Here is a 24,383-nt window from a genome sequence, read left to right on the forward strand (position 1 = left end):
CCAATTTTAGCCATCCCCATAATTTCAACCGTGGTTTTTCCGAAGGGCGATAGACACATATTCGCCAGTATCAAAGGTGGAAACTTGGCGTTTGGGCAGTTTTGATTATCTCTCCCTCAGCTTGGAGATAGAAGGATAAGAACAAGATCCTGCGACACGCGCAATTGACCCATTCCAACCTCTCGGTCGCGTGCAGGATTCTGTAACGACCGGAGGCGCAAGGCGCAGCCCTGTTTCTATGCAAATCGGATGCAAATCGCATCAACGATATCAGTCCAGGTGTCGGCTCAAGCTCACCACAAACGCGCGGACTGGTCGAGTCAGCAGCCACGGGGAAAAAGAACATTAAAACGAGCGATCTGGCAACGATGATACGAACTGACCGGCTGAGCGAGACTCGCCGTCACCTAACCCAATTATCGGAATTATTAATATAACAAGTTGACTTGGGTCCTCTGCCAAGCTCAAATTCTTTTTTTCAATGACCCTGAATCCAAGGATTTTAAAATTTCGATCTCCCGAGTTTTGAAAAGGAGTTTTTGAAAGGAGTTTTCGAAAGGGATGTGAAGGATTAAAGGCATCCTAATGGTGGAAACAGGCGGTTGCAATGGACAAAGGAAGTAGGCAATAGACTAACTATCGGCAACCCACGAGAGACCCATTAGTTAGTCCATCGTTTTCTTCCTTTGTCTATACGAACCACACATTTCAACCAATATGATCACTCCATACTCCTTATGTCTTCTTTGTCTAATGATTTGTCTATCAATTTCAACAATCGAGCCGCTGGTGATTTAATTCATTGTCGATCGGTCCAAGTTTTTATTTTTCGATCGATTCCATATCTTCTCTTGGGAATGCATTTGTCAGTGGCGTGGCGTGCTTTGCAATACATCGATTTTTATGCCATTTAAACCTATGGAAATGGATCGATAGACAGGGTGTTCGCAGCGAACACCTTAATAATCGATTCTTTACCATAGGTTTAAATCGCTCAACAATCGATACATCGCAATTCACGCCACGCCACTGGTTCGACCAAGGAATCCGATGGTTCACAACTTCGATCGATCGAGAAGCGAGTGTGTGGAAGCAAGGTCGGAACACTTGGGACTCGAGCGGCGAGGAGTATTATCACTCTTAACACCCGCCCGCGCCCATCGAAAAGCTGGAGGTGAAAGTCATTAAATAATTACCTAGTGATACGTCAGATTCGTCATTTACAGTCTCCATTTTCAACGAAATGACGTCACCTGAATGAACCATAGGAGCGGGGGCAGCTCATGAGTCAACGACGCGTGGATCTGGGACTGAGGTTATGTCTCGTTGTCACTTACCTGAAACACATGAATGATATCAGTTATTAGTCATGACATTAAAAAAGCAAAGTTATACTTCAGTAGGTAGTTAAGAGAAAACATACATTTTTTAAGACAACAAACAAAGGAAACACAGAAAACACGTATTTAGGTAGTTTAGAGGTGTTTCGGTGCTCCCGAGCACAATTTTCAGCCAAAAAAAGAAAAAGAAAAGAAGAAAAAAATTTCTAGTGATTAAAAATGCTGACATATGAAATTAACTGGCTTAGAAGTTTGATGATTTAATATGTTCGAGTTTAAATTATTATAATGTAATATGACATCTGATTGATCAGAGATGAGAATTTCACGCAGAGGTTAGACTCGAATTGCGCAGAAAGTTTTCTAAAACTTTAAAAAAATAAGAGCCCACCGGTTTTTCTAGAGATTCGTATCTAAACGGAGGAAATTTAGCAACGCTCAAGAGTTCATACGCCGTTTTTACGTGGGGTTTAGCACTAACATCCAAGCAAAAGACGACGATCTCGATAATAACGCCTTGATGCAACTATTCGTGCTCTATGAACATCCGTGTTGCAGTCTAAAAATTGAAGGCGCTCCAGTTTTTTTAGCTCATGAATCAGTGCTCGCAGTGACACGCTGTTACGACTTGAAAAGCCGGTGCTATATGATTTTCTGATATGTGAAAATGGTGCGAAAATCGTTCTCTGTCCTTTCCCTTTGGGTTTATTCGAGAAAAACATTTTGCCACATATTTGTCCCAGCGCACCAAACACTGCTGCGTGCATTGCTTTATCAACAAGAGTGATCAGAGCGCCTTCAATTTTTTCACATGCAACACGCGCATCCATAGAGTACGAATAGTTGTATCAAGGCGTTCTTATCAACATCATTGAATGCGCTGCATAATTTTGACTGAAATAACTTGCATTAGAAGCCCCGACACGTCTTATTTGACCCAAGCACTGATTGAAAAATGGTAATTGAATTAAAAATAGTGTATCTTTTCTTCGGAAAATACACTAAAAATGAGCTCATTTAAAAATAGGAATGTTTTCAAGTTATTGGTTTGGAAAAACAAATTCAATTGATCTTTTTTGAACTTTATGGGGCACAATATCATCAGTTCATGTTACTCGGGGATTGAGGCTGTTCTTGACACTACACTGGAAAAAAAAAAGAATCTTAAATTTGCCGCCAAGAAGTATTTCTTCTTAAATCAAGAATTTTGCTGGTTAATATAAGCTACTTTTTTGCTTAGCCCAAGCATTATTTTTCTTGAATCAAGAAAAAGTCAGCTTAAAGCAAGATAAAGAAAATTCTTGGCGGCAATTCAAGAATTATCATGCTTGATCCAAGCTACTTTTTTTTCAGTGTACGATGTAGCGATCAGTCCTGATACAGCGCTACAACTTTTATAGAAGGTGTCACAGACCAGGCAGCGGGCTGATTATTGAAATTGATAGATAAAGTGGTAGACATAAAAAACAGAGGGAAAATGGGAAGATCCTTGGTGGAAATGGGTGGTTGCAATAGACGCAAAGGAGGTGAGTACTAACTATCGGTGTCCGACAAGTTATTCCACACACACAGTTAGTCCATCATTTTAAACCTCAGTCTATAAGAACCACCTGTTTCAACAAATAGGATAGCTCCATGCTCCTTACGCTTTCTTTGTCTATAGCTGTCTATCAATTTCAATAACCCGTAAGGCCGTGCTTTTTCTCGGTTATTTCAGGTCGAATGATATTTGAAACAGCGGAGTTCGGCGCCGTATTTTTCGGTGAGTGACATCTCCGTTAATATTGGACGTAGAAACTAAGCGTTAGGACAGATCTTATTAATTGTTGCTAATCCATAGGACCGAACCATCGAAACACGATTCTGTGACAAGCGCAACTGACCCATTGCCGAAGTTTGGTTTCGATTTAACGAGAAACCCGGAGATCTGAGAGTTGGAGGATGCAGGCTAGTCGGTAATCCTCATTCCACGAGATCATTTCAAAAGGCTAAAAGCAGTGACCGTCGCCGAGTAGATTACTGCCGCGCTAAGAAAAAACGCCGTGTGAACATCCGAGAGTTGCCAAGTTTCCCCCGATAAAAAGTTAATTTTTCAAGAGAGTTATGAGTATTTCCTTTTGAAATTTTCAGCTACGCATACTATAACATGTTTTTCCACTAAAATTTCACGTAGAACACGATTCGCGCAACGAAAATGACTGAAATCAACTCTTGACTAAGATATTAACGTTTTATTAGTCTACTTGTATCAAAGCGCGCGTTCCAAAGGTTTTGGCGGCTTCTGAATCGAGCAATGTTCATTTTTCCCTCCCCGCCTTTAGTGTTGACAAAGTGCAGCAGCTGAGCTGAAGCACCAAAATAAATATACCAAAATGTCATATTTTCATACAGCCTTATTCATTACATTTCATACATATTTTCGTTACTGCTACGGTAACATTCAACTCAGAGACTTTTGTTTTTTCATAAGCGGCAAGTTCAAGTTCACGCGTCAAGAAACATTGAATATATTGATTAGGAGTTAATTTCAGTAATTTTTATTGGGCGAATCGTGATTTTCGTAAAATTTGTATCAAGAAACATGTACCAGACTGCTTAAATTCGTAACTCGTCTACAGGTCCATTCGAAGAAAAATATTCACGGATTTTCTGGAAAATTCATAGGTATTTCATCAAAGAAAATTCGGATCGCATTCAGCAAAAAGGAACCAGCGTGATAACAGTGTTGTAAACATTTCGCTTTTTAAAAGAAAAGGAGAAGTTGCACGATTTTAAAATCGCACTGTAATACAGTAACACTGATTGCCCCGCACTGTAATACTGAATATAGCGTTGAAAATATTTCGCTTTTTAAAAGAAAAGTAGAAATTGCACGATTTTGAAATCGCACTGTAATACAGTAATACTGATTGACTCGCACTGTAATACTGATTATAGTGTTGAAAACATTTCGCTTTTTAAAAGAAAAGGAGAAGTTGCACGATTTTGAAATCGCACTGTAATCGCGCTGGTTCCTTCTGCTAAATGCAATCCATTTGGCAAGGGTTGAGGCAAGGACATACGGTGTTCTTCCTTAGGACGGGAGTTGAGCAGACGGGAGCCAGGAGCGAAGCCTCGACGCCGAAAGAGCGCGTCATCCTAACTGTAAAAGAGGTCAGGAGCGATAGTCATCTGGGCCTGGCCTGGCATTAGGATTTAGAAAGAACCTCGAGTTTAGCCAACTCGTCTGCGTTATCCTCGCCGGGCCGGGGACCCGGACCGGGGTCCTGTCTCATCCCGTGGCGGGACTCGCGTCTCGCGGGGCATTTATCAAAGGATAAGAGCAACGCACGACCGCGAGCTGCACCCGCCGCGACGCAACGCAACGCGCCACATTCATCACCGCTTAACTTTCCCTCGCAAGGTTCCCCGTCCACCGCGGCGCGGCGCGTACTACCACGATATTAAATGGATTGCATTTTGCAAAAAGGAACCAGGAGCATTGCAATGTTGCTAAGATTGTGCAACTTCTTTTGTCTTTGAGGAAAAACCCGATTGTCCATTAATAGTTTCTATTTTACTCGCTAAAAACTGTAAATTTAAGACAAAAATTACCATCTAAATTTCATAGTTTTTCACGATTTCCGCGATTTAATTGCAAAATATGAAGTTGCACAATCTTAGCATCATTGCAATGCTGGTGGTTCCTTTTTGCAAAATGCAATCCAAATGCAGTGTATTCTGCAAAAAGGAACCAAGAACATTCCGATGGTTCGCTAGGATTGTGCAACTTACATTATTTGCAATGTAATTGCTGAAATCTTGGAAAAAATTACATTTACAAAGGTAATTTTCGTCTTGGAATTTATATTTGGATTGCATTTTGCAAAAAGCAACCAAGAGCATTCCGATTTTGCTAGGATTGTGCAACTTACATTCTTTGCAATGTAACTGCTGAAATCTTGCAAAAAATTACATTAACGAGGGTTATTATCGTCTTGGAATTTATAGTTTATCGGGAGTCAAGCAGGGCCGGATTATGGGGGTGGCCAAATGGGCCGCGGCCCATGGCGGCAAATCTAAGGGGCGGCAAAAATTTGCAATTTTTTTAAGTGTAGGTATAAAAAAAATCGGATTTAGACAAAAAAAATTACGAACGAGAAAAGGCGACAAAATCTCTCATTTACTGAGAGTGTAGTAATTTCTAATTTTGTCGTCTCTTAGTGATACAAGAGACAGTACCTTCAATTAGTCGAGTTAAGAGAGAAACCAAACACGCAATTTGGCCTGGAACGGCGCGACTTAGAGAGAAATGATAACGAGGACTTGAGATGAAAAGGAGAAGCCCTCGGCGCGGCGATCGGCATGTAACACATATTAGCGCCTGCAAGACTGCACGAATACTTCTCGCATTGCACCAAACACAGTGCGGTCATTGCGGTCAGCGTGAAACGGATAGCGCCTACAAGAATGCATGAATACTTCACGCATTGCGCCAAACACAGTGCGGTCAGCGTGAAACGCATAGCGCCTACAAGACCTTCTGAATACTTCACGCTTTGCGCCAAACATGGAAGGCCTTGTCCACACAGAGATAGGTTTACGAAACTTAACTTTCGCGCAAAGTTTCCGTGAGCTTTTGCTAGTAGTGTTGACAGGGCTTTCCCAAAAAATGTGTTCAACACGAGTAAATGCGTCTTATGCACCCCTCCCCCGCTGGCACGTTCACTTGATGGTTTTTATCGAGTTTCAAAACGAATGAGAAGGGGCGGCCGCGGCAAGTAGGTAAATCCGGCCCTGGAGTAAAGATAAAACTTGTTTAAGGTGATTATTAATATTTGGATCGCATTTTACAAAAAGGAACTAAGAGCATTCCAATGTTGCTAGGATTGTGCGACTTACATTATTTGCAATATAGTTACTGAAATCTTGCAAAAAATTACATTTACAAAGGTGGATTTCCGTCTTGGAATTTATAGTTCATCGGGAGTAAGATAAAACTTGTTTAGATGATCAGTTAATATTTGGATCGCATTTAGAAGAAAGGAACCAGCGCGATTACAGTGATTTCAAAATTAAGCAACTTCTTTTTTTCTTTTAGAACTCCTCTCTATTATAATATATCTAAAATCATTTTTAAGACGCTCGATGGGCGGGATGGGGAAGGAGATTAAGACGATCGATGGGCTGGAGCCAGGTCCGTCAAAGTCCGTTTTCGATTTGCTGTTAGTTGTTGATGAGGTATCTTTTTGTAAAATTCTTAATATATTTAATTTCAATTCAATTTGGTTCGTCCGGGCGATTTCGACGATTTCGCTGGCCGCGAGGCGGTTTTCAAAGTCCTATCCCGCTTCGCGGGCCTTTGGGTTAGGCCGCGTAACGGCCTGGTACTTAATATATGAACAGTATTAAAATTTACACAATTATTTTCTTTTAAATTAAAAATTTAAAACCAACAGCCCCTACCCCTTTTTTTTCCGTGGTGCTATACCCGACCTTCTAGGCGTCCCATCCCACCCACATATTCGATCAATAGTCTGACTCTTTTGGTGAATTTCCGCGACTAGATTCGGTCGAGTTTTTTACCTACTGCCAACCTCAAAACGACAACGAAACGAAATTCCCTCCGGACGACGACGGTGCGCCTACAATATTTGATTTTCATGCCGGCAGCAACGACGACCACATCGAAAATTCTCCTGTACTATCTTCAATGCGGCCACTGCGTCACAATCGAAGGAAAACATTGTGTTAAATTCGTCGGTTATTTGAGGGTGCAACTGGACAATTAATTATGGTGCGATTGTACCCGGTGATGCAGGTGATTATGATCGGATTGTTGTGTGGTGTTGCCCGGCCGGCCGCAGCCGTGGTTGAGGCGCAAGCGCAACGACCGGTCGTCGCGTCGCGTCGCGGTTTAGTCGGGCGACAACGACGACGACGAAGACGACGGGATGGGACGTGCGCATCCGAGTTGATTAACCCCCGGGCCCTGGCATCGAGCAAGATCATCGCAGACGCCGCGCCGATCAGATGTTGCCGCTATAAATCTTATTTTATTAAACGGACAAAACAATGCAAGATATAGGGGGATCGGATTCCTTCAAGTTCAGAATTTCATCGTTTCTCAGTATAGAGCGGATTCAAAGTAGTGTAGGGGGCATGCGCCCCTCCCCCACGTTCGCTCAAAAAAAAAGAAAAACAGAATAGAAAGAAGAAGCAAAAGAGAGCAGAATAAAGGAGAAAGAAAAAAAGAAAGGAGAAAAAAAGAAAAACAGGAAAAAAGGGGAAAAAAGAGAGAGAGAAGGAACAGAGGAAAGAAAAAGTAAGGACGCTAATAATTGGTAATTATTCCTGACGAAATTAACTCTCAACTGCATATCGACGGCGTAAGTCCGCGATCACATTCTTCGTTTGCGGTGTCTAAAAATCTCCGCCTCTGTGTTTTTTTTAAAGGAGAACACATTGACATCATTCCTTGAAGTTTTTGCAGAATTTTCTTCGCACAGAGAAGAAAAATCACGGCAGTTTTAAAGAATTGCCGTTGGGTAGTTATCCGTATAAAATATAAAATATGACTGGAAGTCTGCGACGTCACAAACTGAGTTATGTGATTGCCGAATTACACCATCGATAAGAGATGCTTCAAAATTTCGAAAAAATATCAGGGGAAGCTCTTCGAATCCCCCCTTCGAGGTTTCTGGATCCGCCTATGCTTCTGAAGTTAGCACGATGAACTCCCTCATGACGACTGTGATAGGGAAAAACGTCGTATGAACAATCGCAAATTGCCAAATATCCTCTGATAAAATGTTCATTTTATGAAAGAGTTAAAGATATCTTCCCTAGGAATTTTCGGACTATTTAAATCTATCCGTCAAAAAAATTCACCAAAAAATTCGAGGGAAATTATTTACACATTTCCCTGAAAATTCACAAGTTATAAAAGAAAATTAGGCAACAACTGAAGGCTCTTACGGCGTTCTTTCTTAGCACGCAGAAAAGGTAAAAAGTGACTACGTGACTTTCCTATCCTGGGACCCGGGGTCTAGGATCCTCCAACCTCACATTTTTCCGCGCCTGATCATAACCATTTAATGACTCGATGTTCCGTTAATATGTGTCTCTTCTAAGCAGGGCAGACGGGGCTATGAAAAGTTAATTTGAAAATAAGGCAAAAAATAATTAAAAATCAGGATATCAGGCTATAAAAAGCAGGATTTATAGACGCACCGAAAGTCGAAGATGAAGAGCGAGGTTAAATTTAGATTTTTTTTCTTTCCTAGTAAAATATCTGAGCATACCTAATAATTAATACGCGGGCGACGCGACGTGGCGCCTGAGTCGTTGGGCGGAATTGGTGTCATTCTATAAAAATAAAGAGTATATCTCAGCGGCATTCTCATCCATTCATGTAAAAAAAAAAAAAAAAAAAAAAAAAAAAAAAAAAAAGCTCCTTCCCCTTTTTTTCCATGTGCTTGTAAGTAAATTTCATTATTTATTAACTTCAAAGAAAATTTGAACTCAAAAAGATCTGAAAAAGATCAATTGGATTGCATTTTGCAAAAAGGAACCAGGAGCATTGCAATATTGCTAAGATTGTACAATTCATCCATTTCAATAAAACGATTGAAGTCCTGAAATAATATGAAATTTACATGGTAATTCTTGTCCTAAATTTACAGTTTTTTGGGAGTGAAATAGAAACTGTTTCTAGATACCTAACCTGGTTTTTATTCCAAGACAAAAGAAGCTGCATAATCTTAGCAACACTGCAACACTCCTGGTTCCTTTTTGCAAAATGCAATCCAATTTTGAAAAATAAAACATGTCGGTGTCACTTAAGATTCAAGTTGGACCCACAACGAAGGACACAGGATCCTTTGCGTTATGAAACATAATATTAAATAAATAATTTTAATATAATAGAGAAATACACGCAATACTTGTAGAAACGGGAATCTAAAAAAATGCGCACATTTCTCACGCAGATTGAGGAATTAGGAGTGCATTTCAAGCTTCCCGATACGATCATAGTGATTTTTAAATCGTTATCCGTGAGAGACAACACTTCTTGTCACTCTTGCGACAAACCTGTTTGGGAGCTGATAAATTTAATGTCGATCTTATATTCGCAGCTAGAGAAGAACAGTGGTGTGGCGTGAATTGCGATATATCGATTGTTATGCCATTTAAGCGTATGGAAAAGGATCGATAAATAGGGAGTTCGCAGCGAACACCTTAATAATCGATTCTTTACCATAGATTTAAATGGTATAACAATCAATATATCGAAATTCACGCCACGCCACTAGAGAAGAAAGGTTGGTTGTCTATTCCAAGAATAAAGAGGATCGTCAAAACTTCCGAGAATTTTCGAGCGATCTGCAAACAACGCGGCCTTCATACCGAACCGACTTTTTCGTCCGTTCTCCGATCCCCAAATTTCTCCTCATAATTAATTGGAATTTTCGGTCGGACATTCCTGATTGGACAACCTTTTGCGTGCTCGAGACATCTGTCGGAGATGAAAAAGCCCAAAAATACTCGACTTTCTGATGAGGCTATTGGAACTCTGACGATATACAGGTTGCATGGTATAAGTAACCCAGGACGGATAAAAATGTTTTAATCAATTTATTTTAGCGCAGACCAGCGTTAATTACATTTTTATCCGCCGGCCCATCCAAGGGTCTCGACGCCTAATTTCAGAGCGACCACGCGAGTCGATGCGCCTAATTGAAAATTCCTCGAATACGATCAGAATTGCGATCATTGTGATGTTGACTCCGAAGGGAAAGAGAGGGGGTGAGGATTTCTAATGGGCACTATTTTTAGCATGGAGAGTATGAATGAGAGATGTGATAGTAACGATAAAAAAGGCGTCGTGTTGAAAAATATCACGCGCGTAACAGCGCGAATAACTTTGACTCCGGACCTGAGTGATAACCTTCATTATTTATGTATACTGACATGGGTCGTGAAATGTGGCATTGTGCTATCTCAGCAATCAGTGCGCGTCTATGAGGAGCCAAAGCTCAGGCACGCGGTGAAAACCCGTGGAAACTGGACAAAGATACGACATTATAATTACAGCTAGTTCAATAATGCTTAAAACTTGAAAATGCATGTGGCAGACTTCGCATTAAAAACTTGAGCCCATATACATTCCCTGAGTTTGAAGACAAAATATTTTCAAAAAGACAAATAAAAAAAGGTATTATTACAGTGGCACCACCGGGCTTTTCATGAAATGTTACGGTCAGGGAGCGGGATTAGGTCGCAAATTCCAGGTTTGTAGAAATCCCGTCATAAAACTGCAGAATCTTGGCAATGTGTGGACGGTTGGACTGGGGGCATCTTGGATGAAAAATTGCGCGACATTTAGTAGTAGTTTTTTATTTCGAGAAAAATGCATTTAGATGCGAGAAAAATTCAGGGGAGCTTGTGACAAAATTGATTTATAAATGAGGGATGGCTTTTAAGTATTGCGTAATGCACGTCTTCTGATTGCAAGAGCCCCTTCATTACACGCTTTTGTGCGATATATCTCTGTAATGCAGGATCTAAGGTTGCTGAAGAACGCTCGAAGTGGATGACTCCTGGCCTATTAGAATATTGAGGGGGGAAATGAAGGTTATTATTGAATTTTCCATGACGTATGTTCTGAGACTACTTCACCAAAATGTCTCTTAAATCCATCGATATAATTGGGTGGAAAACAAAGAGTGCCTTTATAAGGGGTCAATGTAACCCTAACATTTGGTCAATGTAAGCCAAAGAAAAACTAACCAAGAAACAATAACCGCACACACACATTGTCAGTTACTTATTCGTAATGTGTGGGTCAAGCACTGCCCATACTCTCTAGAGTGTCTGGCAATTTTCCAAAGTAAAATTCCCCGATTTCCCTGACAAAAACGGCCGAAAAACCAAGAATAAAATTAAAATTCCCTGACGAACGGAAAAAATAATTTCCTGACAAAAAGGGAAATTATTCCCAATTTTCCGACACGGTTGAACTGATTAGATATGAGTAAGAATTCGTTCATGTTTAAGGATATGATGTAATAAATAGAGCAAAATATAAGGTTTCTAAACTCATACGAAATACGTTTGCCTCATTTTTAAAATTTTAAAGACAGTAGCGGAAATTCTGGTGGAAATTTTAGTATCGATTCTAATTTTCTGAAACTTGATTCTTCATCAATTTTTAACAATAAAAAAAATCCGTGATTTTCAATTTCCCAGACACGAAAATCGCTTGCAAAACAAAAATCCCGGACATGCTGAATTTGTGCGGATTCCCTGAAGTTTTCCCTAACACAAAAAAAATTCCCTGACATTTCCCGGTTTTGCAGGTCGCTAGACACCCTGCTCTCCCTATAAAAAAATACTCTAAAGGAAAATTTAGCGAGAAACTAGCGATGATTCGAGGAGGTTGACGATGGACGAGGAAAAAGAAAAACAGGGACTCGGGACCCGGCTGGATGAGCGTGATATGATCGCATAGCTCGCGGAAGTCGCGGGTGGTGACAGGAGAGCCGGCTCGGGCTCAACATGTTCCGTGCCAGTCCCAACACTACCCTCCCACGGTTCCCACGGGAGGCGGAGGGTACGAGCGGCGCATCACTTCTTCCCCGCAGGAATTTCACCTTTTTATCGGGGCAACTAATCTCTTTTTCACTTTTACACAGGATTTATACCTTCCAATGAACCGCCGCACAGTGGATCAAGTCAATAGGAGTGAGTCCGGACAAAATTCGGAAATTTTAAAAGCTCATAACTCCGTTTAAACAAAACTTGGATGTTCTTAAAGTGGGTTACTCGTAAAATTTTCTACTGAAGACACCCTTTAAAATTCAAAATAAGACGGAATATACATCAATATTTGCAGTTTTAGTCAATAATTTCATGTCCGACCTCTCGGATTGACTCAATTCACTGTGCGCCGCACACTGCGCTTCCGCCTACTGGCCTTTTTTTGAGAGGATCGAGGCAGAGATATTTACCTAAATTTAAAAAAAAAAAAAAAATAAAAAAATAAAAAAAAAAAAAAAAAAAAATGATTATCTCGGGGCCCTTAATTGCAACGTAAACCGCATCGATGGCTACAGTGCGAAACCACGTATCTTCATTGCGGTACTTGAAAATCTCTGATCCTATTTTATTTCTTCGAGGAGAAACAAGTCACCGATATGGCTGGAAATTGCTACGGAACATTCTGCTAGGAGAGAAAAAAAAAATCGAGGAAGTTTACAAGAAATTGAGTAGACTTTGGAAAACTAAGTATGACGAGACGTCCGCAACATCGCAAACGGAGATACGTGGTTTCGCACTTGGGTCATCGACATGAAACCTCCCTCTGGAAACGAGTTGATTGAAAAATGATCATGAGTAAGTGCGATCCTTGGCTCTCTTCGAAAAAATTGCACGGATTCTTGCCTTATCTGTAAATACCGGTGCGGCCGATCAGCCTTAGGCATTGAAAGGGAATTGAAACTTGCTTGGATACAATTTGAGAGTTTAAACCACTCTTCGTTTAAGAAATGAAGATCGATTTTTGAAAATTAAATAAGTAATGGACTAAGCGACCACTTGTCTAGTCGTTCCTAAATCTATTCCTTCTCTCTTACAGCAGTCTCATATTGTGTTTTCAATATTGTCTTGATAGGTCACCGTAAACGATGTATACGTAAAGTAACGAAAGTAAGCACATTTAGTAAGTAAGAGAATTCTGTGGTCTCATAGGAATAAGAAAAATATCGCATTCGAGTGCAGTTTCGATATCAGTATCGAATGGGATACTTTACCACTAAAAGAACCCCCTATCTCTATCCGTTGAATTTGTTTCTCAAAGGTAAGTAATTTTTTTAGTCTCGTGACATCAAATTTGCGATCTCAAAATTCGATAAAAATAACAAGTAGCTAAAAACCTGGAACTAAGGGATGCGATACATCTCATGCCGTTCTGACACAAAATATGATGCGATACATCTCATGCCGTTCTGACACAAAATATGGTGTCCGTCGAATTCCGTTAAGGTTTCAAACAACCTGCCTTAGGTTGCATCACTCCTGCGCCGCCGGGGCCAAAATGCATTTCATATCCACTGTGCTTTATTCGAACCCATGAGCAGTCACCTCGCGACTTACCGCTACCTGTTGATAAAACTGGCTCATAAAAACCACACCTGGGGATAACAAGCGTGATTTCACGCCACCACTTTCCACCTGTCCCGAGCCGAGGATCCTAGCGAGGGATGGAGGTGAGGGGAGGAGGGATGGAGCCTCCAGCAGGGGTTCGACTCCAATTAAACAGGTCATTTTCAAAAGGGAACGCGTTTTTTTCCGGATGAGCCCCCAGGCGCGTAAGACTACTCGCGTTTTGGATCTCGTCTCGAAATTCCACTTGTTCCGTTCCGCAGCGATTCGCTCAGTTGAGCATTCACCATCACCGTCGCACAAAGGTTTAGAAATGACCAAGTTTGGATATAAGAACATGGCGTCTGGAATTCTTATTTACCATGCTCATTCCGTAATAGGAAACCGAAGTTTTCTCCTAGGTGTCCTGGATTTTCTTGGGAAAAACTATAAACCCCTCTGGAGTTCTAGATACGAACATCGACTTTTTCCCATCTTTCAGCCGATTCTTTGGTAAACATTCAAATTTTTAATTCCGAAAGCGTTTCTGGTGTTTATCTGGTGTATTATGGTGTATTATCTGGTCAATGAAAGCTTCTCTATTATTCAAATGATTTGAAGATAAAAAAATGTCATGCACATTTTTCATTGCTTCATCTGAAGGTGATCAAAGAGCTGATTTCACAGTATTTTTCATAATTTTTTTTATATGCGAGATAGTGTAAAAATAAATTTAAAATTGAGAAAATGCACCGCTTAGTGACGTCAACTGGCGGCATTTCCCATTTGAACATACGAATTTCAGCAGATTAGATAATTTTGTCATATCTTCTTCAATAATTATTCAATTCATGAACCAAGGATATTCTCGTGTTCAGTTTACTCAGTAGTTTCCACTTAAACACGTAATTCATCAAATTTCAGACGCACCTGCAAATTCTCTGATACCTCTTCCCAGTGATGAAATCGGATACCATGAGATTTTTGGATCATGCATCATATTTATATTTACTATCATCCATTTTTGCCCTGATTTCAAACTAAAACTAGCATCCGCCAGATCGTGGTCCGGAACCTTGGTGCGCCGGATTACAACCAACGATCCCGCTACAAAAAGAAGCTCCATCAAGGCTCCCTGGCTCCCCTCGTATTTTCATCGGACTTGGACGATGCTTCAAAATAAAAGGCCTTCATAATCGTGGATCCGAGATTATTACCCGCGATGTTGCCACCCCTCCTCCTCTTTCCCGCTCCAGCAATCTCACAGAATCTTGCTATCCTTTCACGAAAGATTACGATGCGAAGCCATGAATTCATTGATTCGAATGTTTTAAGATATGCAATTAACAGCTATTCCTAGAATCATGATTATGCATTCTGACTTTTAATTTCTCGCTAATTGCCTTTTTAAACCCATATCTAACAATGAGTAAAGGGTGGAAATATTTTTTTTTTTAATTTTCAAGTTTTCACGAGCTTCGGAGAAACTTCAATGTTTTATCGATATGATGATTTGGAAACATGATCTGAAATTGCAGGAAACCCCGGTAATTTATTTAAGATAACTTATTAATTTCAATGATCCTAGAAGACGCGGCCCCCTCCCTTTAAACAATTAAAAGAAGAAGGTAGTTAGGTAAAACGAAACATTTTAGGGATAACCTCCATTTCCCGAAAATTTCCTACGAGTGTACGGAAAAAAGTGAGCACGAGGTTATGGGATGATCTGAGCATTTCAAATTCTGGTAGTACCTACTCCAATTAATTGTGGCAGTGCCACAATAAATTAGGCCACTGCCCCAAATGTTGTGGTACTACCACGATTTGTCGCTCCTCTGACGTAGGGGCGTATCTCAATTTCCACGTGCTCCTTGTTCTCCGTAGAACTTAAAGCTTACCGGGCCTCACGTGAAAACAGAGATACGCCCTTACGTCGGAGGTGCGTCGAATTAATTGGAAATATCCATATCATCCCACAAATTGGGAACCACAATTTTAGGGAATAACTCCGAAAACTTTTTTTCCGTGTTGTTGGGAATTAAAATTGTGCAATTTCCTTGCGGAATTTTGGAGTAAATTATAGGTTACAATGATTGAATTAAAGGCGATAAAATCTCTGATGAAAACCTCAGGAATTCGAATTCGACGAATACAGTGATAATGTGCTATTGAGTTAAAGTGCTGAGTGGTGGTTAGTTACTGAGAGCGCATTTCTCTTGGACGAGTATGGTATCGCTCCAAAAAACGGAGCGCCGTGTTCCCGTTGCCTCGACTCTTAAATATGGCAACGTCTGAGCATGAATTTCATTTAGATCCACCCCGATGAGTCCAGGTTGATTGGTTATTTTTCAAAACTCCCGATGTGAATACCATCCTCCTACTTTACATGAGCTCAGTGACAGACAAAATGTTTGGAAACCCAGCGGTGGCGCTCAAAGAAAGGTAAACTATAGTGAGATAAAAGAATCCTTTGCGGGGGTTCAACATTGCCTCATAATACAATCAGCACCTATTCTCAGTGATAAGTGATGAGTTAATATCGAGCACTTCACCAAGACAGGGTGTCTACCAATTATGAAAAGCCAAAATTGGGGACTTTCGGAGATTTTTAGGGGTCTTTTTTCAAGAAAATCGGGGACTTTTAGTCCCGAAATAGTAAGAGAAAGGGAGCTAGTTAGAACGTTATAAGACGTATTTTATACGACTAATTTTACAAGTCACGATGAACCGCTGAAATCATACGAAAAACCAAGCAACACTTCAATTTTTTATTCTTGGTTATACCGCGCTGCCGCGGCTGGCGGGAAAATTTGAAAATTCCGGTGTTTAGGACGATTTTTGTCATTTTTTGGGGACCTGAACAAGAAAATTGGGGACTTTCGAGGATATGGGGGACATCCTTTCAAAATCGAGGATAGTCAGGGACATTGAGGACTTTTGGGGATCGGTACAGACACCCTACCCTGCAAGAGAAGCTGTCAAGCCAGCTCTAGTTCCAGGGTTCGTAGTAATTCCAAAGTTTACGATTCCCTGTTTTCCCTAAATTTTTCCTGGGTTCGTACACTTGAAAAGGAAAGACAGAGTTCAGCAATAAAATCATTTAGATGGTTGGAGCGTAAAATATTCAAACGCTAAATACTGTGCCTAAATTCCCTGTGTTTTTAGTTTTTCCCTGAATTCCCTAAGTTTGTCGTGGTGTTTACATATATTAAATTGAATTGCCTGCATTCTCCCAATTGCCAAGAACCCTCCCATTCAATGACCGCGGAATGGTGAAAACACGAAGTCATGAATCGTCCTTATGCAAATTGATGATCCCCCAAAAAGACAATTTAAAAAATAACTTTGAGACTAAGGACGCAGAAACTTCCAGCTATCACATTTCAACGAGCCTGCCCGGTACCTTTCCACATTCTCCCCAACAGCTTCATTATTATTTTTATCATGCCAGATGTATGATTCGAGAGGTAAAGACAATGGATAGGTACTTCGAAAGTTCACGCAAATCGCGTCAAGAACGTTCACCACCAAACCCCAACTGAAGGTGGGGGCCCGCACCACAGGCTGCGACTAGGGGCCCAAAAATCCTAAATCCGGCCCTGTATACCCAGAAACAAGAAACCCTCCACTGGCCTCTTCGCGACAGGTGGAAGCTTTTACTTTCGGGGATTCAACAGTTCCTTATGGAAAATTATAAGGGAGCAACAGTCATCACTCTTTTTTCGGCTGTTGGCCTACCTACATGGTGGACGATGAGCTTCGGATGACGTCTTGAGCCACACAAGTTTCTTGAATTTCGGCTTGTTCGCAAAACGAAACTGCCAACACGTTGTTGAACATCAACCATGTAGGTATGTTAACAGTGTAATATCGAAGTCCCGAAAGTAAAAGCTTCCACCATAGTCGAGATACGAGTGGAGGGTCTCTTGTCCAGTGTTCGAAACTCACAAGCGCCAACGCGCCAAATGCGCCTAAAAAATCGGCCACGGTGCCTAAAAAATGACGGCTCTGCGCCAAAGTGGCCCCTAAAAATCTGGATTTTCACAGGAAGTCACATAGAGAAAGAAAAACAAATCTATTTGAATTGAAAAAACTGAGAATTTTCAGCACTACAAGTGAAAGCTTGCTTTTTCTGTTCCTCACGATTTCATTCTTAGTGCTTTTGCCTTTCCCAAGTTACAGCTACTTACTAGTTCTGTTACGAAAACATCTTGCGTCTAACTTTTCACTAAATGCGCCGTAATATACAGGCAAAAAGTCAATTTGGCCCCTAAAAAAATCTTCAATGGCGCCTAAAAATAGGGCTTGATGCGTCACATGGCTCCTAAAACTCAGCGGTGAGTTTCGAACACTGCTCTTGTCTCTGTGTATACCATTCTGAGAGGGACATTCCCAAGAAAACGACCGCGACGCAAGACGCATGGGCTGCTACGAAAACTCTGGAGTCGAGTCTGGAGTTGACTTGGCACCAGTCGAGCGGTGGTGTCATTGGAGGGCAGCAAGAGCAAAAATACGGAGTCCCGACTTGGGCAAGTGACTGGGAACAAGGTATGACTCATCGGCGTCTCGTATCCAGCCGTGTAGTCCACTCTTTTACAGGCACGGGCTGGAGCGGCGGCGGCGCGAGCGACCAACTTGGGCTCACCGGTGGTGTCCAGTGACCCCCGACGGACGCTCCGGCCGCAGCCTCCAACTGGACCAGCGACCGGTGATCAACGCACCGGCTCCTCGTCACTTCTCCGCCGTAAGGGCGTATCTTCATTCTCACATGAACCCCGGAAATCGAGGAGTTATACCGTGGACAGGGCTCGCGCGGAGATAGGGGTAGGCCCTTACGTCGGAGGAGCGACGTCTTGTCTGCTCACGATCAGTTCAGGAGGCCGTTGTTGTTGTGGTGGTACCTGGCGGCTTTCAGGAGCATAACTAAACGCCCTGCAAGACACCGGCGGGGCGGAGCTTTCGCAATTTGTGATTTCCTGGACGAAAGAAAATATCTCCATCCCAAGAATGGACCAGGCGAGGTCTCGCACATTCGTACAATTTCAACATTCTGATACGCGTTTCTTGCGGGGTGAAGAAAATGCTCGATCACGCACCGCCCGGGCGGGTGGAAAAGTGGAGATACACTTACAAATACGGAAGGTGGGAAAATGTTTATAGGTCAAAAGTTGAAAAGCAAAGGAAAGAAGAGGGAAAATGTCCTCATTTTTGACATTCGTGGGAGATTTAGTGGGAAACTGATGGGAAAAATGTGGAAAGTCGGCGAACGAGCGAGAAAACGTGGAAGCTTGGACAATTCAGCACCCCTGGTTTCTTAGAGAAGTTTAACGTAAGCAGATTACAACTTTCAAAAAGCTACACACATTGTTTCTGAAAAGTTTCCAGAATTTTCTTACCTATACATGATTCAAATGGAACGACGGCAGGGCCGGATTTTACTTGCCGCCCGTGGGCCGCCTGTATTTTGCCGCCCCCTTCTCATTCGTTTTGAAACATCAATAAAAAACCATCAAATGAACGTGGCAGCGGGGGAGGGGTGCATAAGACGCGTTTACTTCGTGTTGAAACATTTTTTGGGAAAGCCCTGTCAACACTACTAGCAAAAGTTCACGGAACTTTGCGCGAAAGTTAAGTATCGTAAACCTATCTCTGTGTGGACAAGGCCTTCCATTCATAAGAAATGAACGAACAAATTATGAAAGAACAAACATAAATGTGGATTAATGATTTTAACTTCCGCCGCCGCGTCGCGCAAACCGCACCGTGTTTGGCGCAATGCGTGAAGTATTTCGACAGTCTTGTAGGCGCTATGAGTTTCACGCCGACCGATGCTGAACGGACTGTGTTTGACGCAATGCGTGAAGTATTCACGCAGTCTTGTAGGCGTTATGCGTTCACGCTGATCGCACTGTGTTTGCCGCAATGCGTGAAGTATTTGTGCAGTCATGTAGGGGCTAATACATATGTGTTATATGCCGATCGCCTTGCCGAGGGCTTCTCCATTTCATCTCAAGTCCTCGTCATCGTTGCTCTTTAAGTTGCGCCGTTCCAGGCCAAATTGCGTGTTTGGTTTCTCTTTTAACTCGACTAATTAAAGGTGCTGTCTCTTGTATCAATGAAAGACGACAAAAATAGAAATTACTACACTCTCAGAAAATTAGAGATTTTGTCGCCTTTTCTCGTTTGTAATTTTTTTTCTAAATTCGAATTTTCTGTACCTACATCTAAAAAAATTTCTAAATTTGCCGCCCCCTGTCGATTTGCCGCCATGGGCCGCGGCCCATATGGCCACCCCCTTAATCCAGCCTTGAACGACGGGATATTTTCGTTCGTTCTATGGTCCTTTTTTTTTTTTTTTTTTTTTTTTTTTTTTTTTTTTTAACAAAAATTTTTGAACATGGGTCGAGTTTCTGAATCCTTCAAATTCACATACATATTTTCCTTAAATCATCGTAAAAATGGGAAAGAGATTCAAGTAACATAATGCGTAGTCCTAGTTTTGCGGCACCGCTTACTGCGCCGCGCTCGCCAGGGTAACGTGGTCGAGTCATCGTCACAGTGTGAAGCGCCTTCAATCCAGCTAGCCGCAATATGCTTACACCCGTGGTCAAATAGTTATCTCGTCACGCCTGCCGAGAGTGAACTCAAATGCCGATGGCGGCACGCTAAAAAAAGCATATTCATCGCCGATAGCAACGTTGTACACCTAATCTCGTGTATTATTTTCGATGAGTTTACTTACGAAAGGCTACACAGTTTTTCTTAAATTTTCTGCGAATTTTCCTGAATCGTTTCGAATATACCTATATCACAGAGAATTCCGAGGCAATATTTTAGTAAGAAATTTTTTCTGGTCCGAGTTTCTGAAACGCTGCAATTACCCAATATATACATCTTCCCTCAAATTATGATGGAAACTGGAAGAGAAACAAGAATAATGACGCATGGTTAGGAAACTTAGGATAAATCCTACGGAATTTTACGCACCCCTGCTAAAGTTTACCAGGATTCCAAGTTTAGGAGGCCGCCTAGAGAAGACACAACACTACTTATCTGACAAACCTCTTTTATGGAGGGACTATGAGAAGGGGCATGTGGGGAGGGAGGAGCGTAAAATTCAGAACAGGTGCCCGACGTTATTTATGGGCGGCCCTTTTGGATATTGCTTCAAAAAATGAAGATGAAAGTTTTATGGGAACTCAAGTGCATCTCTTTTGATGCATTTATCAAGAGTCCCTACTCTAGAACAAGCAGGCGCTTGGCATGTAAAAAAAGAAAGAAAAAAAAAAAAAAAAAAAACCCCGTTGCCCACAAATCGGGAAGCGGATACCTCGGCGGAGAGATTCGACGGTAAACCGATGAGCAACGAAAGGTCATACTTGACCCGAGAGAAAGTGAAGCTGGATCTCGAGTCAAGGTAAGCAGTAAAGAGATAGCGTCATAAATTAATGACGTAAGTCAAAATCCTCCTCCTAAAGTTTGTTTCCGCGCACTCTGTACCTAAACCAAACCTAAACTAAATAAGAAAAGCCCTTGAAGGAGAAAACGAATAAAGCGAAGGGTCGCTGGGTGAGATTCATACTTCCAAGCTTTTTCCCTGGGGTGCGTTGCACTAAATGCGTGATCCTGAGTTATGACAATCTTAAGTACACAATTTCGATCGAAAAACGCTCTCTCAGCTTCAATCCCTCTGGGTCCAATTTCATCATCTAAGCACTTAAAGTTGTCAGAAAGTAGCGAGAAGGAAGTGATATCCTGTGGTTTTTCCAGATCTGTTCTGCTGATAATCTGATTCAGCGAGGCTACGTCATTCGTTGCACAAAACTAATCGATGGTTCATTGATCATTTTTACGCGAATCTATAAACAATTTCGCTGTATCAACGCCGCACAGTGGATCAAGTCAATAGGAGAGGTCGGACAAAATTTGGAAACTTTAAACACTTATAAATCCGTTTATTCAATAATTTGAAGTTCTAAAAATGGTTCCATTGGTTTTCTCGTGAAATTTTTTTCCAGAATCACCCCTTGCATTTCGAATACGACGAAATAAACATAAGAAAATGTGCAGTTTTTGCCGAAAATTTCGTGTCCGACCTCTCTAATTGACTCGATCCATTGTGCGCCGATGTGGGCGAATGCGTCGAAATACTTCTTCCAATCGAATTTCATGCGTTGATCGAGAGACCGTCGTACTGCATTGCCGCTGAAACCGAAAATGACCCTCGTTTTCTTTCAAAATTACCACATTTTTGAAAAATGTATTTTCCAAAAAAAAATCCCTTCTTTTGGGAATGAGGGTTTTGGAAGAAAGCGAGGGTCACTCTCGGCTTCAGCGGCAGAAATGGGGGGGGGGGGGGGTTGGGTTACGAGCCCCTAGTTCCGCTCATGCCTGACTCCAAAAATCTAGGACTCTAACGCAGAATAGACAAATATCACAAAAAAGCTGACCTTAGCTTACTTCAGACAAAATTTTCGCCTCTAGAATTGAATTACAGAAATTACACTCTTGAAACCGAATCTTTGATTCTATTTCATTACTTACAGTAAGAATATCAATAGCCAAAGTGCAAACCACATATCTCCATTTGCGACATTACAGACTTCCTGTCAAACCTACTTTAGTGTTTCCATGGAGAACTAGTCGACGTAATTCCTCAAAAACCTCCTTGATTTATCTTCTTCAGTGACGGAATATTCTGCAAAAATTGCAAGTTATAAAGCTGTCTTGTTTTTCCCTGAAGACATAAAATAGGAGCAGACATTTTGAAACACCGCAAAGGAGATACAAAGTTTGGCACATTAGCGATTGATATGCGTTATGTAGGTTCACAGGACTTATCATTAAAAAATTTCAAATAAAGTCACATCCCTCCATTGCATATTTAAGTCAGAGGCAAATCCAGTAGGTTGGCGATACTGGTTTTTCTTCATTTCAACCTGCGTTGAATAATCGATTCTCAATGGAGGAACATCTCGCCCCTCCAAAAATCGAACAGTTAAGTATGTGACTTAATAAGAAAGCATGCATCATGTGGTTGAATTAAATACACATTGGGTTACACAGTGACTCTCGCTTTCAGGTTGGAAATTCAAAGAAAACCAACTGATCAACATGCAAGTTAATACCCCATGGTACCCCAGTTGATGGTGGTTTCCAGTCAGGAGGCGATCATGAACCTACAGGGAATTTCTTTCATAGAAGTGGATCTCCCGATGGAAGTCCATCCATCCTACTTAAAAGGTTTCGTTTAAATTCGAAAACGCAGAAGATTGTACCGGAATGCCATGGAACGCATCACTTTATTATCCCAGTCCACTGGTGCCGTCCAGCCTGTTCCTTACGTTCCAGTGGAATGCTTGGATCCTTCTTCCAAGGTGGGTTACGAGAGGTTACATGCAATCCTAAGGGCTTTATTTTATCTGAACCGCAGAGGATCGGTACGGAACGCATCACTTTTAAAGCCCGTTCCACCCGTTCCAGTGGAACACTTGGACCGCTCTTCCAAGGTGGGTTGACGCTGCTGTTAAGCCAGTTGAACTGGCCCAAACCGTAAAGATTCCTCACATTCCATGCGTTCAACAGATTGAAAAAAAGCCCTCTACTTTAGACATGAGAAACATTAGCGTGATGGAATAGTGAGAGAGCTCTTCCCCGATTCTGACCGAGGGTTATTGGTTCAGAGATCCTGAATAAATTGATGCAGGTTTTTATTCTATACGATAACAGCAACATGTAGGTGTTGTTTACATACCAGAAGCATAGGGCAACATATCCAACAGCAGCAGAAGATCAGATTAATCACAACACAGAATTTGGAATTTGCCACCGAATTCCTATGGCCACCAATAAATTTTCTTATCGAACTTCCGTTAATCTAATCCAAATGCATCCGAATAATTATGGGTGACACAGGCACTTAAAGTAAAACAAAACTAAAGCAATGAAAGCTACTCAAATCGAAGTCGAAGGCTGATGGAACTCATGCCACACTCAAAACAACCTGTTGCAATACCGCGGCTTGATAAATGCGTTTAGGAACTGAGTTTGAAACTCTGAACTTGATTTGTTGAAAGTTTAACTTAAATCGACGCAACTGCAGTAGACTTCGACCGCTGAAAATGTAAAATAAGCTCAAATTCGAGGAGTAGACGAACGACGCGCGTAGACTCCCCACGGCGACCGATCTTAAACTGACATTTTTCAGAGAATGTAAAATCTCAAGAGGTCGTGAGGTAAGTAGTAACATGAAGCAAGAACAGTCTACGTCACAACTGATCACGAGTGTAATACAATATCGTGGCGAAGCTGGGTCCTGCGTTGCGGAAAGCATAGCCTCCATCTTTTGCCATCACTCTCATTGGCTGATGCCGAAACGGCAAGCAAGTACGATCTGTACGATCTACAACGACTAATTTCCCATCCATTGATTTAGTCGTTTTGTCCATTATTATTATGATTTGCCTCATTGCTCAGCGTAGTTGACATTTTCACCGTGGTCTTCTTTATGCGCAAAGTTTCAATTCAGACATTTTGGAAATTACGACATTTCTTCAAAATTGTTATTTTTCCGTTTTCGCGGATCAGCTGAAATGCCTCTGATTATTGTAAAGTGCCCTAAGCGCCGGGTGGTCTCTTCTCTAATTTCAAGGTCCCTATTGGTAGTTTATGTCTCTATAATGAATTTTTCCCTCGGAAGAGATCAGTCGGAATGAGATTTTTTCAAAAATCGATGTCCATTTTAATGTACAAACCCAGTTAAACTTCTCGATTGGAAGAAGTCAGTTAGACATTTTTTGCCAATGTCCATTTTAATGGACAAAGCCAGTTAATATTACTCTCATAGCCACAGAGGTGGGGGGAGGATCCATTCCCTGAAACCATCCTCTCTGCACATAACACAGCCGAAGGTAGGTAGGA

The 24,383-nt window shown here is 41.5% G+C and overlaps 1 protein-coding gene across 2 annotated transcripts in view; it reads right to left on the reverse strand.

Annotated features, from left to right (window-relative positions):
• rols (rolling pebbles) overlaps positions 1-23,666 on the reverse strand; it is a 69,528-nt gene extending 45,862 nt beyond the window's left edge. The window contains exons 1-2 of one of the 2 annotated variants that reach the window (XM_072300126.1): positions 23,218-23,666; positions 1,197-1,337 (exon numbers count right to left, since the gene is read on the reverse strand). In XM_072300126.1, coding sequence (XP_072156227.1) covers positions 1,197-1,266 — 70 coding nt within the window. In that variant the 5' untranslated portion in view covers positions 1,267-1,337; positions 23,218-23,666. The remainder of the gene's footprint in view (positions 1-1,196; positions 1,338-23,217) is intronic. The other variant, XM_019057146.2, reaches the window with a different exon arrangement.
• Positions 23,667-24,383: the final 717 nt, after the last annotated feature.

The sequence above is a fragment of the Bemisia tabaci genome, chromosome 4 (genome assembly GCF_918797505.1).
Source record: "Bemisia tabaci chromosome 4, PGI_BMITA_v3".
Taxonomy (NCBI): Eukaryota; Metazoa; Arthropoda; class Insecta; order Hemiptera; family Aleyrodidae; genus Bemisia; species Bemisia tabaci.